This window comes from Haliaeetus albicilla, chromosome 11 (assembly GCF_947461875.1).
Source record: "Haliaeetus albicilla chromosome 11, bHalAlb1.1, whole genome shotgun sequence".
Lineage (NCBI taxonomy): Eukaryota > Metazoa > Chordata > Aves > Accipitriformes > Accipitridae > Haliaeetus > Haliaeetus albicilla.
Genome location: NC_091493.1, coordinates 18,665,639 through 18,680,878, shown reverse-complemented (window position 1 = coordinate 18,680,878; position 15,240 = coordinate 18,665,639). Strand labels below are relative to the sequence as shown.

Here is a 15,240-nt window from a genome sequence, read left to right as displayed (position 1 = left end):
GGTATTTCAGCAACATATTAAAGACTCCAAGATCCTGGTTTCTTTCTTGCTATTGTTTCCTTATGTCCTTTGGTTTGCTGTTTCCTTACAGATCCCTCAGACCTACCACACTTGGCTGATCTCCTTCTCTTTGTGGCAAATATCTCAGCACCAGGCTTTTGTTGGATGAAATTGAGTGTACCACTGCCAAGCTAGTAACACAAAAGACAGTCTCAACTGGCCTAAGGAAAAAGAAGTCATTCTTGGAATTACTTTCCTATTTATTTGTTTATTTTATTTTATTTAAGGGGAGAAGAGGGTACAATTCGGCCCTCACCTAAGTTAATGGGCTTTTTTATCTTAAAGTCTATAGCCCTGAACTGCACAAGTCCAGATGTCAGATCAAGAATGCCAAGCAGAGCAGTTTCAGAGGCTGAAAGCTATGAACTGCTTGCTGTAACCTAGCTTCCATATTTTTACATTCAGCTGCAGAAATGGATTCTTTTTCTTGTGTAGCTGAATGGAGATCAGAAGCTTTAGAACTCACTGAAGAGCACTATATCTTGTGGTACTTTTCAAAGTCTTGAATTTAAGATGGTCTTTAATCATTGAATATTATCTTAAAGGGGCAAAACTTTAGAAAGTACAGTAGAGGTTTTTGCAACTTTATAATTTCCTTCTTGATAACTAAATGTTGTAGGGGTTTATTTCTTGAGCACTCAATGAGCATGGGCCCATAGACACTGAAACTAATCAATGAGAGAACATTTAGGAGTAAAGTTAGCGAAAGGGTCTGTAGGTTTCTGTAGAAACCACCTACACGCACTACCTTGAACAATCAACAGCTAAGAAAGGAAAATAAAGTTTTAGATGTTACCTTTAAACACTGTACACAGCCCAAGGAATGGCAAAAGGGAAGAGCACACTCAGATGAGGTGTGCAGTAAGTGCTCACCTTTCTCTTCTGACTCCAAGATCTCTTGCAACACGAGGAACGAAGCAGACTGCCTGGGTGGCTCATTTGACTCTTGATTCTCCTGGAGCATCTTGTAAACCTCAGATTCTCTGTCTATGACAATGCCGCCTGGGGGCTGGTTATGCTGATCTAAACTGAGGAAGGAACAGAGAATACCCTTGTTAAACAGCTGAAAACTAAAGCCAGTCCCTCTAGCAAAATTTTCACAATGCATCATACGACTGAAGAATGAACGTGCAAAACAAACGCACAACAGGATGCCATAAAACATGGAAGTGCTGGATGTGCTCGCACAAGACAGCTGCAGCCCGGGTGGGATCAGCACACTGGGCTATCCGCATACACTACTGTATACGGGTTCTCGCCGACTGCCCCCAGCCAGTCCTCAAGTGTCCTCCCTGATTTGCAATTACTATATACTCCAGAAATTAAAACTTTCTGCCCAGGAAATTACTGCTCTGTTAACAGGAAAATAAAGAATTCATGTGCTGGGATGGGAATCACACATGGTAGCTGTGCCATCTATGCATGTTCCTTGCATGCATAAACCACCTTAGCCTGCTACCTTACACCACTGTAAATCTCAAAGTAAATTTATTCCATTAAAAAGAAATCTTTGCAAGTACACTATGAATTGGTCCTAAAGGCCACCTTCACAAAGTAACAGCTGTAGGATCTAACTAAAAGATCCCCATTAGCAATAATTTAATTTGGTTTTCAAGTGAGTGTTATTATTTCCATTTTATAGGTGGAGACTCTGAACCACAGCCCATTTACAGCATTTAAATAAGGTTAACAAGGAGGTCAAGGGCAGAGGAAATTTCTGCCTGCTAAGACTAAGCTCTCCTCCTTTCAGCTGTCTCCTGAGGTGCTGCTGCTGCTGCCGCTCATGTCACGAGGGACTTGCACCCTCAGCCCAGAGCCCAAGGTGCTTCAGGGGCAGCCTTTCACAGTGCAGGGTGGCTGAAAGGGTGGTTGTTGTGCCACTGGAAAGATCTTTAGGGGAAAAAAGAAAAGAGGCTGGAGGCAGTAGCTAGGATGTTCTCCACATCCAGTGGATACAGGATAAACTACAGGCTTAAAACTGCAGGAGGATATTCAGAATATCCCTTGGAAAAAGCTTTCCAACAGACAGATACTGAAATACCAGAGAAGATTGCCATGGACAGGTGAGCAACCTCCATACTAAAGGATTTTAAGAGTCTGGACAAATAGTTGCTGGGAATTATTTAAATCAATGGTTTAAATTGACCAAATGCTGGGCTAGGGGATGGACTAAAGGACACAGGAAGTACCTGTCTGCCTTACATTCTGTGGCTCAAGGGTCTCTGGAAAACTGAGACAACTGACAAGTCTCCTCTGAAAGCTCAATTACATAATGCAGCCTTACAAATGTAAATGGTCTATTAGGTTTCACCATTCCTGCACCCTGTGATTGCTTGAAAAGTACATAAACATCCTGAAGTTCAGACTAAATTGCAGAGGGAAATCTTCTTCTTGAGGAGGCAACTGCATACTTTCCATGCCAATGTGCAACTGAGTCATCTGGGATTTATTCTACATAATAAACTGTTCAAGCATCAGAGGTAAAATCATTGCACATGTTATAAAATGCTACTTCCATAAAAAGAATTTCATAAAATGTTTCCATCCTTAGTAATTTTCAGTGGAGTGGGAAGCACATTAGACTTGCAAGCAGTTGAAGCCTTGAAGCCTGAATTTGATTTACCGAAGCCTCTCACCCAAAATAAAATAATGATGTACCTTCTATTACAGAGAAAATGTCCTAGGCTATCCCAAATGAATCCATACTCTACATTACATTCATCTTATGTAAACTCATATACTCCCACCACTCTATCCACTCATAAAAACATTAGGCAAGAAGCCTTTCATTGCAGTTTGCATACTAAGAATGTTTCACTAACATGCATTCAAAAAGCAAAGACTAAATCGTTTTAAAGAGCACTAGAGTCAACCAAAGCCATCACATTTCAACCATGCATTGTGACAGTGTGGAAAACATACAGATCAGCTCTCCCAGGTATGCACCCTATAGATATACTTGCATATATAAGACTTCTGAAAAACTATTAAAAAACCCCCAAATCCTAGAATTTGTACCAGCAGAGTGAAATAACTCAACCTGTCAGGGCAGAAGGCTATGCTACTTAAAGGAAAAAAAACCCCACCGAAAAGCACATGCATCTTTTGAATGGGCAAGGCCACAGGCACACAAATTGTGCCTGCAGGATAATGAGTCTCTGTATGTCAGCTGATTTATGGCACCTCCTGTTGCACAGGTACTTTACCTGCAGCAGTCACCAGCAAGTGGTGTCCTTTTCCATGTGCAGGTGTTCCCTGACACAGAAGCTTTGTAGAGGACAACCCCAACAACCTTTACTGGATTTCAGACTCACGCAACTGTTACTGGATCTCACTGCTTCTACCATGGACAACCTGCAATGCTGATTGAATAACACTGGATCACTGAGCTTTGAAAATTGGCAAGAAGATGGTGATAAAAACCATAAAGACACAGTGTTGCACAGCGTCTTCAGAAAAGCACAGCTTATTCTTTATTAATGCCATTTTACTATTTTATGCTAGCACATTTTGTAAACTTTACAAGGATCTCAAAGCTGGGCTACAGGAAGGCCCAGTACTTGGAGCACTCACTTTTGCAATGAAACAATTCCTGATACTTGGGGCTCCTTTGTGAGCGTTATCAGCTGTCCAGACCAGCACAGCCAGCAGAGTGTGACCGCTTCTGGCATGTGTGGTATCAACTACAAGCCAGAGCAGAGACTTACAGCAAGCAACTGGACTGAGTAACAAGGCAGGAGTAAATCCACAGCCTCCCATTATCTCTTGGCTGCTGCCACATGGCAAAGCTCGGCCATGTGGGTTCATGGGTGAGCATGCCAACTTTTCTACTTTGAAGCATGTGGTGCTCAGCCCAGGGGGGTACTGTGAGCAGCCGAGGAGCTATGGATCTGGCTGTGCCCTTTCGCTCTGTCCCACATAGGCCATGGGACTGACCACCTCCCTGGACCACATGTTATACAGCTACAAGCTACTTGGTCACATAGCGGGATAACTCTGCTGAAGGTTCACATCTTCTGAAACAATTCAGCCTAGATTGGAGTCCTCCTGTGAGATGGCTAAATGTGCTTTCTGCTTCACCCATCTCAATACCAAAGTCCTCCCCATAAAACCCTGTGGGCTGTCATTTAGAGGCACAGGCCAGCTGGTTCCCAACTGCCACAAAGCAAACACCAAAGAGCACCCAGGCCTTGGATGCTGAGGCTCTCCACAGGTCCTGCAGGCCTCAGAGCATGTTGATCATCCTCTGCTCCTATGGGCAGAGGCAGCCCTAAGAGCAGCAACCTGCGCAAACAAGCGGGCAGGGGTGGGGGGACAGACTGGGACCTTCATGTGCCTGGTACCTGCCAAGGCTGCTCCAAACTCCTGAGTGTTATCAGCCATAGATGAAGACCCATAGGGACCTGCTTCAGCCTGAAATGAAACACGCCCAGTACACACCCATGGCCCAGACCACAGCCAGCAAAATAAAAGCAGAAGGACAGGTGCGGCAGTTGCAAACAACAACAGTTGTTTCAGTGGAGGAGAAACACCAGCTTTCAAGATAAAGCACTCTCCTGCCCCCAGCAAATCCATCCGTTGCAGGTGGCTCCTCCAGGAAAGCCACCAGCTGCTGTTGAGGCCCTGCTGTATGGGTGGGCAGGGGGCAATGGACACACTGACAGGCTGAAATCGTGTTTTGGTGCTTCCTACGGTGTTGGACACAGACACAATGCAGAGAAAGCTCCTGTGAAGAGTCATGCACTAATGTCAGAAAGGTGAAATGTAAGTGACGTTTTCTTGTGACCGGCCAACGCTGTGAGCCACAGACAGGGATGAGGCACTCGTGGACACCGAGATGCAGATGAATGGATGCGCCGAGCTGGCCGCAGAGGCAGCAGGCAGGTTACCTGGGGAAATTGGGGCTAACAGAAGAGATCTGCCCCTGCAGGGAATCCATGATGTTGCTCTGCGAATAGAGCTGCAGGGGAGAATTGAACTGCACATGCAGCACTTTGAGTCCTGGCACTTCCACTTCCATGGGGCTGTTGGGGCAGACCTGGGCCATGCGCTTCAGCTGCTCGGGCCCCACTTGGACTTGGCTGGGGATGGAGGAGGTGCTGTGCCTCCGCTGCGGTGGCTCGGAGGTCTGCGCTTGCAGGGGGTTATAGACAGAGGCCAAGGGAGCCTGCATTGCGTTCATCGGTGATGGGTGGCTATGGCCCCACGTGTTCACACTGGGCAGTTTGAGTTCTGTTTGTTTGGGGGTTCATTTGCGTTTTACATTGTGGAATTGAGGAAAAAATGCAGAGGAGGAAGAAAGGAAAGAAGGAAGAAATTAATGAAGGACTAAACCAAATACACCAAGCAATACAAGCAGTTGCAGAATACTGTCTGAGGGACACACCACTGAATACTTCATATTAAGCGTTCTGGCTAATACTGTGGCTCTGGTCTCACACTCCAGGTGTGTCCACGCAAAAACTAAAATGCATTCACTCTACTGATGAGCAAATACAAGGGTTGTAAAAGCAATGAAGACATGGCAGCGGGGGTTTCACTATGAACCAGCTACCTGAGCACACACTCATGGTCCCCCTGTCCAGCCAAGGAATGCCACCTTCACTGCTGCCCTTCCCAAAGCTAGCCTGGGCGCCCTACCAAGGGGCAATCTCACCTCCGATCCCAAAACAGATGTGCTCAGCAGGGGGGCTTCTCCCTGCCTTCCCCACCTGTTTTGCGACACCAGATCCAGTGGAGGTTTGCTGCTGTTTCTGTCTGTACGACAGTCCTACATTTATATCACACACCCTCTAAGGATGGACCATGGACCAGGTTCCCGTGTCACTTCATCATGTGCAGTGGCAGGATCAGGCTGCCAGGTTCAGATAGGCTGTGTGTCTGCTGGGTGCAGGATGGGGAAGCAGATAAATGCCAGGTAAACCCAGAGCAAGGTCAGCCACGTACAAACAACTCAGCAAAACAGACGGGCAGGAATTTAAAGCCAGATAGAACGCTGTGCGAAGGGAGAACCTACATATCCTGCGCTTGTGCACTAGGGAGACCACAGTGGGTTTTTAATGGCAGGGTGAGGCCCCTGGCTCTCACTGAAAACGAGCAGCAATTCATTTGATTTTAATGACTCTGTCAACAGAAGTGTATTAGCATCAAAGGTCTCATCCACAGTCGCCCCAGCATTCCTCTGCAATTTGCTGTGTTTCAGCAAGGGAAAGATGAAAGAGATGTCATGTACCCCACATGCAGCAGGGCTGGCAATGGATCTTCCATTGTGCTAGGAAGAGCACAGTGAGCCACAGCATTTGAAGAAACCCACCTCTTTGCTGATCCCTGCAAGAAAAAGGGATCACCCACAAGTTTCCAGCAAAATATACCAAGATTCCAGAGAGTGCTCTCACCTGGAGGGGACTCCAGACTTAGACCAGAGATGGTATTTGACTGCCAAATGGTCCCATCACATTAACGCAAAGTCAGATTTCCTTTGCCTTTGCTCAGCCCCTGAATGAGGCTGCTGCGGTCTACCAGAAGCAAATGAGGAACAAACATCTGTCACCTCATCTGCCAGCTGCAGCACCATAACTCTGCCTAGAAGGGCCCATGCTGCAGACAGGGCTGCCAGTGCAAGAAGCCTGTTTCAGTCAGGGGCAAGTTTTCAGGCTTGTGTTAAACCACAATCTCAGGTCTTTGTGCCCTGCAAAAGCAGAGGCTGACGTTACTTTTGTCTGCCCATTCACAAGTCAGGAATTTAGTCGAGTATCACCTAAAGCACTAGTCTTGCAGTTTTTGTTGTAAAAGTGGCCAAAGTCTTCCAAGCAGTTTGGTACTGCTATGCAGAAACTTAGGGCAGTTAAGCAACCTGACTAACGCAGCCAGAAAGATTTCAGATAGCTCCTTGTTTATTGCTCCCAATGAAAAAATAGGAACTTTGGACTCCTGGGATAATGTAATGTCTTTGATGAAGCTCAGATGCAACCACAAAAATCAATAGGCCCTTATAGGTTGGGACCCTTTCCAATCCCATATATAAAATTGCTCACACAGGTATGAATGTTTCATCTACTTTTAACACTCCTGTGAAAAACAAAGTTCAATAATAAAAAAATAGAAAGATCCAAACTTCGGCAGAGCCTGTCTAGGAATCCCAGGCCAGCCAGGAACGGGGACGAGTGTGCTTCCTGTGCTAGCTGGAAGCCCAGCATTGCCCAGCATTGCCCCCACAGCCAGCACAAAATGCTAACTTTACAAAGTGCTTGTAACAAGCTATCAGGCACCTGTTCAGACCAGCAGGCTGGTATGTCATGCTGAACGCACGTGGAAACTGCATTGGTCTCTGCTAAACAAAGAAACACAACAGCATTAATTTAATTTCTACATCTCGTGAAATGTTCCCCGCTCCTCCGAGCCCTGCCCCAGGAACCACATCCACACTTGTGCCTCTGCTCCTTCCCTTGTCCTGAAAGAGAGCTTTTCTGGGTTAAGAAATTGGTACCTTCACAGCGAACTCACATCTTCTGGAGCGTTCCCCTGGGGGCCTGGGCAGGAAGGGGAGGCAAGGAAGATACTTACGGCTTGGTAGGCTCCAGGGCCCCAGGTGATGTCTTTGACTCCACTGCACTGTTGAAGGTCTGGATGTTCTCTGATGAGTAGAGGCCTGCTGGGCTGTTGTACTGAGCAGTGATCACTCTGGGGGCAGAAGCTGTGGCAGCAGTGAAGGGCACCGCGCTCCGGTTGTGTGCACTTCCTATGTGCCTTATTTCCTGCATGCAAAGGAGCAGAGGCAAAAATCAGAGGTGCTCAGGCATGCAGGTGGGGTGTGACGGGGCAGCCCAGAACGAGTAGCCACTGCAACAGTGGCCTTTGCGTGTGGTGTCAGCTGAGGAGCACACAACCACGACCACCAAAGCAGGTGAGCGTCCTCCCACACATCACGAGGATCCCTGGCACCATCCTGGATGGCTTCAGGCTGACCTTCAGGACATTTCAGAGTTGACATGCCAGGAACATGAGAGCTCAGAAACACTGCCAGAGCTATTAGCTCAAGGTGCCACTCACCTGGGAGCTCCTGCAAGCCTATGGTAAGCCACAGGACCTACCTTCTCATGCAAGACTACAGATTTTAAGCATTCCTTGCAATTCCTGAAAGCAGGGCTGATTTCTATGGGAAAGTGAAGATGAGGGGCAGAAAGAGGAGCACTCTTCAATGATATCTGAAAGTCTGGCTTTCCTTAGATAAGGGCAACCCAAAAAGAAGGCATTTGTCATTACTACAAGAGCTCTGGAGCATGTCTCCTCCTTCAGCTGAGACTGGGGTTTGGAGCTGTCTCTGATGAACAACTTTGGACTTTCTGGATAAGAAATTCCCACAATAAAGGCAGGAAGATGACCATTGTTAATACAAAAGACTGTCCAGAGGCAGTGACAGCTAACTGCCAGAAACTTCTTCAGTGCCACAAGTATGAGGTATCACCCAGATGTTCTGGGTTTGCTGCAAACTGGAGGCTTCCAGTGGTATTAGCGGATGCTTAGAAACACTGGTTACAATTTGGTAAGAAAGGGGCCAAATCCAGGTTAAATAAAACATGAGGTAAGACTCTTCTGAATCACAGGCAGCGCTAACAAAAATGGGGAGATTTCTAAGCCCCATCAGTTCAGCAGGCTGGGAATTAGCAGCTTTGGGGTAGAGATAACAACACCCGGGGCTTATTTCTCCCCAGAGAAGATGCTTGACCAAAGCAAGGAGAAAGTACAATAGGGCCTCACTAGAGCAGGCATAAGAAAGGACTAACATTCACAGAGGCGGCTGAAATATTCGGGGCTAAAAGACGGCACCAAAATGTGCGTTTAGAAATGTTTCAGCCAGCTGTAGAGATTGGGCATGGCTTCAATGCAGGGCTAATGACCAATGGCATAGGATGAAACAGGGCCCTTCTTAACACTCTGGGCCCATGGTTCCCAGCTCTAATTAACAGAACCAGTTCCCTCTCCCACTCTATACAGGCGCTGACTTCTACAGCAATGAAGTAAGCCTTCACCGCCCTTTGAATATCTCATGGCATGTGTTTGATAGAGCTATAGTTACAGGATAAACACTCACTAGAAGCAACTATGACTAAATTCCCCTACAGATTTTTCTTTAAATCACTTTTATGTCCCCAGATTTCCTTAGGCAGCTGGCTAGCACTGCCAGACTGACAGATGGGAGTAATCTCACTTCATGGCACTCAAATGCTATTTATGGCATCAAGCACAGCATAGGTTCTCTCAGAGAAGAATGGTGTGGATCCAAATGCACTCATGAGTTACAAGTCATTTGAAATCAGTGGGGTAGCTCAAGATGTTCAGGTGTGGGGTGGCGGGACTGCTCTCCTACGACTTTCTGGCCGATGTGTATGGATGTCAGCCATGAAGCTTTCCCACACACCAAAGGAAGAAAGACCCTGCAGTAATTAGCTAATCTCCCTTTGTTGCAATCTCATTTAAAGCACATAATAGCGCTTATAAAAATAGTCTTTCCCATGGCAGAAACTGTGGATTTTAGCAAAAAAAAAATATTACTTCAGCCTGTATATCACACCGTGGGGAAAAGTATCAGTGATCTTGTATCGGCATTATATACACACGCTAGCCCACAATTTGGAGGCTACAAGTAGGAGAGGGTTTCAGACGTGCACATAATAGTTGATTTAATGAGAGAGGCAGAAGTTTTAGGCTAAAGGGGTTATACTCTTAGGTCAAATAGGCTCAAAGTTGAAATCATGTCACAACCTGTATTGTGGAAATGTTTAAGTATTAACCAATAATTAGAGAAAGGGAAGTAATTTAGAGTATATTTTTTTTTTAAATTCTGGCTTCCTAAGGAAGTAAGGCATCTCAATTACATACTCCACATACACGTGAGCACGTTCCCACCCCCATCAGGGACCTTTGAATCTGTTAGCCAAGTCCAAGTCACTTTGACAGTGATGGAGGCCCCAAGGATATTTAAGTTTCTACAAGTGTTGAGAAAATAGACAGCCACATGGAGGAGAGACTGAAATCACATTAATGCCTTGACTCCAAGAAGAACTACAACACGTGCTGAGGCCCAGAATCCACACAGGAGATTTTGACCTACTTTTGGCCACCAGGTAGGTTTTCTGCTGTGTAATAACATCCAAGACCATAAATGAAGCTTTCAAAAGTGTCAGGTCATCTGTAGTAGCTCTCATGTGGATAAAGTCCACAGACTATAAGGGAGTTTATAACAGGCTAAATAGAGATATCAGTGGAGAAGGTGGTGTCTGAAGATTAGATTAGCAAAATCCCATCTGGAGAACAGCATAGAAGGTGTATAACCCAACAGGCTACAGACAAGTATTACAAGAGCAGTAACATTATAAAGGGCATTTGGATAATCCAAATTCTCCAGAACTTCCTGTCACGCCATGCTGCTCTTTCTGCTCAAGCTGTGGAAGGAATTTGCAAAGAACAAGTGCTTTCATGAACCCAAGATCAAAAGATAACATGTTCTCACTGTCAAATGTATTTACCTAGGGATTTGCCAGAACTGCCAAACAGGCCCTGTGCTGTGCAGCAATTTTGTTAAAGCCCCAGCTCCTGGAATCATGTGTTTATGTGAGAGTCTCTGACTTAACATTGGAAAAAAAAAATCATAAATATGACACTCCCCAAAACCTGTCCACCAGCAGCCACATGAGAAATGTTAGTAGAAAAACACCGCTATACTGTGTACATGTGTGGGGGCAGCACCTGGTTTATGCAGTTGATATGCCTTTGGTTTGCAGCATCTCTAAGGATGTGGCGTTCCCAGGATCAACACAAGGAAAAGGGGACAAGCAGCATTAAACAGCATCCCTGGCTGGGGCACAGCAAGAGTAGCAAGCAGTGGGCTGTTTGCAAAGGAAGAACCAGCGGTCGGTCAGACACAAGGACATGCTCTCACCCAGTCAGAGCATGACTTGCTCTTTCTTTGTCAGTAGTACAGAGGAGTGTGACTAATATTAGATCTTTACAGAGACATCTTCGGGCAGATCCGGAACCACTTGCCTCGCCCTTCCTGCAAGCCATGGTGCTGCCTCAGTCCCCCAATGCCAGCCCTGTCTGCAGTGGGCTGCAGTCAGCAGTGAGCAGGGGTACCAGCAGCAGTTATTTTGGTCTGAAGCCAGGGTATGGTAGCTCCCAAGCCTCCAGGTAGGATATTCAAGAGCAATATTTTATCACTATAAACTGATCCCGTGATAGTTAAATCGCTTTGACTGCACAGATACCAGCTTTGTTTCCCTCCTTCCTTTGCAGACATATGTCTCCAGAGGGGCTGGCAGAGTGGCTAGCCCAAGCTAAAATGGATTAGCGACTGCACAAACTTCTCTGCCAGAGTGCTGCTTCTGAACTCAGAGAGGTCTCATCTTGCGTTACTTTCAAAATGAAGCCATTCCTCCAACAGCCCCCTCCCTACCTGAAACTACCTCCGCTATATGAACAAGCTCCAAGTGGCTTTGGAGCACAATCCCATGTGCTCCCAAGTCCTTCAGGCACCAGTACAAATTCCTCCATCCCAGAGGAAAAGCTATTACCCAATCCCAAGGACAAACAAGGTTTGTAGGACCCCAGCTTCAGGTCAAATACGCAGGTCTCCTGCCAGATGAGTCTTCTGGGTGCTGGCTGTTAGAGGCAGCAGCACCCTTTGGGAGCAGATAGGGACACTGTCAGGCGCCGCAGGTGCTGCACCGTGGCTCTTCCAGCTGGGTGCCAAGGGGCTTCCCCTGCCACCCCCACCCTCCTGGCACGGCAGGGAGCCGCCAGACACGGTGCCAGGCTGCAGGGACAGGGAAAATGTCCCTGCGCCGGGGCAGGAAGCAGATCAACATTTCCTACTGCACCGGCTGCGTCATGGGGAATTATCTGGGAAAACAATGGCCCCTTCCTCCCTCTCGTCCTGCTCACACCAGGCTATGCTTAGCGATGCTGAAGCCCAGCTTGTGAAATCTCCACTGCTACATCAGCTGTCACCTCCGTGCCCAGGGCCAGCCAGCGGCTCACAGCGTGGGCATCTGTTTCCTCCTCACCATGCAACAGAGACGGACACGCTACCACCATGGGAGCCGCTCATCTTGGGAATTGGGGCGTGGGAGTCCAGGGAAATTCCCAGTTGTCAGCGAGGCAGACAGATGGACAGACAGCCCAGGATGAGCCACCTCCACCAGCTCAGCTGGGGCACATCCCATGAAGCAGGGGCATAAAGCCACCTGGACACCTCCATGGCCCCATGGGCCCTCTGGCAGGTTGGGGGCAGTCTGGGGTGAGGGTGGGCTCTTGGATCCCATCCGCCATGCAGTGATGTGGCCGAGGCCATCCTGGCTGCACTGACCACCAGAAACAGGAAAAACCCAGAGGCTTTTTGTACTCACTAAATAAACTAAACTGCAATATGAGGTGTCGGGCAGCCTCTCCCTTAAGTGGGGTTCTCCTCTCCCCACAGCATGGCTTGAAGGCAGCTGGCAGGGCTGGGGCCTCAGAAGTGCTGGCTACTGCCCCACTGCCACTGCACCCACAGCAGCCCCACTCCCCTGCCTGCCCCTTGCCCCTTCCCAGGCCACCTCCCCACAGCCCCTGGAGGAAAGACAGATTGAGTACAGAGCCGGGGGCTGCTTGAAGCCACCAAAAACTAGCTTCAGGGGTGGAGTCACGATTTAGAGAGTGGCTAGCGTAGTTATTTCCTGAAACTCCAGCTCTCGGAGTCAGGGGATTCACTCTGACCTCACGTTACAAATTAAAAAAAAATTAGCACCCAGGCTTTGCAGTTGCAGGGAGAAGTGAAAGCCCCTACGGTCCCACAGGCCCCTGAAGCATCTGAGCAAGCCAGCAAAACCTGCTGCCCCATTGGGCCCCAGAAACATGGGATGTTTTTGCGTCCCAAGTCAGAGCCCGAAGGCTTGGGGCGGGTGATCCTGGATTGCACACCTCGAGAGCCATGCCAAGAGGAAACAAGATTAAACATTTCTCAGTATAAACGTTTACTCAGCTCTAAGAAAACAGGCCCCTGACCAAATCTCAGCAAACAAGAGCACTCTGGTCCCGGAGGCGGGGAAGGAGAGCAAAGACCAGCAGCCAAACCCCCCGGCCTCATCCTTGCCCTTGCGAAGCCACCCTGGGGAGCGAAGGCCATGCTCATGCCCAGCCGGCATGCTGAGGGGGGAGGCTGCTTGCGCCAAACGTGCAGCAAGAGCTCAGAAGAGCACGTCTTCATGGCAAACTCTGCCCCACGCTATGTTTCATCAGCTGCGATCACAACTATTAAGAAGTGCCTTTACTTTCACCTCTCCTTCTGTTATTGTTTGGGGTTTTTCAGCTATGGAAAGATCTTCTGCAATGCTTTGAAATCTGATTAGAAATTAGGAAGGGTTTGGGGTTTTGTTATTGTAGGGGGGTAAAACAACAAGGCTGGCTTCCCACATCCTCGACACATTCCACATCCATGCAGTAACGCCTTTTAACCAAAAACAGCAGGTCACGATATGCCAGTACAGTTCCCTCCTCTGAAACACAAGGTTGTTACTTTATATACCTATTGCTTCATGCATTGCCCACACATGCACGGCCTTATCAAAGGCCAAGCCAGCCACACACCCAGTTTCTATAGCCCCTGCCTTCTCCGTAACCAAGGAGATAAAATACACAAGACAGAAACAATGACATCATGCTGCAAGGACAAGGATGACAGGACGAGGACAGGACAGGCACTCTCAAGAAGCCTTGGAAAGACAGAAGTGACTGTCTGTCCCTCTCATCCCACAAACACCCTCCAGGACTGCATGTCTGGAGGTTATTTCTCATTTAAGAGAACCCAAAACATCCTCACATTTGAAAGCCTGTATCTTCTGTGGTTAAGAAGAACTGATCTATCTGTCTCAAACCAAGAGTTTTCATTGACGTTCTTGAGGGGTGACATTAATACTTGTGCCTGACTGCAAACGGGTATGTGGCCTTCAGGGAGCTGGACAAGCTTTTCTGGAGACAGTCCTGGTGTTGACTGCCCTCAAAGCTGGTCTCTCAGCTTGTTCCCTATATGAGCTCAGTCTCCTCAAACAGAGACCTAGGCCCCACTGACCCCAGTGTCCTACAAACAGAGGGGAGAGAAAAAAAAAAAAAAAAAAAAAAAAAAAAAAAAGACAAACCTTCTCTCATAGAGCCCAGGTCTGACAAGACATGGCACAGTCTGAGGGATAAAGAGTTTTATTGTTCATTTTACCAAGCGGCAATACAGCCACACACACCAGCACATGGGTCCAGAGCTTATTGGCTGGCCCAGGGTCACCAGAGAGCATGCAGAGTCTGAAAGTTATGCAGGTCTCTGGTCAGTGTCATCAGCATTAAAATTACCGTAGTCACCAAGTAACTCGTTCTCTCTTATTAAGCAGAAGGGAGAGGCAGACGTGTTATTTTAATCTTTCCCACTGCGGTGAGGAAAAGCTCTTGATGGGAAAAATGACACTAAGCCATTGCCCTTAGGATGTGGGTGAGAAGTGCAAGTGAAATAATTGAGTAAATACAGTAAGACAACTGTCATTTCCTTCCCCTGACGTTGCCATGGTCACACCCAAAACAAAGCTAGCTCAGCCATTGAGCCATCACCACTGACAAGCTGCTGCACCTTTTGATGAAATGTGATTTTATCATCATTCTTGCCTCAGTTTAAATTAATTTAGAAGGATAAATATAATGGTAATGAAATAATAAGATTGTGGCTCTTTCATGGGCAAAAGTCAGCTTAGACAGTGACGTCGGTCTTGGGATTCAAGACTTCAGGGAATGCATGGGAGGTTGTGGAATGCCTTTTTATTTTCCAAATATCTTGAACTTGCATTCCAAGTAAGGGAAAATACTTCCACAGGACAATGCAGCATTTCACCAAGTATCAGCCTCCAAAAGGATTTCAGAAGTAAACAAACAGTCTATTTCAAATGGGGTAAAAAATGTGTAAGCAGTGATCTTAAAATATGCAGCCACTCATAGAGTTCTTGAGACAAACTGAAAATTAATTTATCTTGCAAGATCTTTTGCAAAGATCTAGTTATTTAACCACACCAATAAAATAGGAAGAAGAAAAGAAGGGGGACAAGTGTTGTGAGAAATTTCAGTTAAGATATTGAAGGTAGCAGAGGCAACATCAAACTGCCTAATTTT

The 15,240-nt window shown here is 47.1% G+C and overlaps 1 protein-coding gene across 1 annotated transcript in view; it reads right to left on the bottom strand.

The window, feature by feature from the left end:
- The window catches only part of PDLIM1 (PDZ and LIM domain 1), a 45,149-nt gene that overhangs the window by 4,423 nt on the left and 25,486 nt on the right, over positions 1–15,240 (bottom strand). Inside the window, exons 4-5 of the mRNA XM_069796432.1 lie at positions 7,624–7,814; positions 934–1,088 (exon numbers count right to left, since the gene is read on the bottom strand). Of these exons, the coding sequence (XP_069652533.1) occupies positions 934–1,088; positions 7,624–7,814 (346 nt within the window). The remainder of the gene's footprint in view (positions 1–933; positions 1,089–7,623; positions 7,815–15,240) is intronic.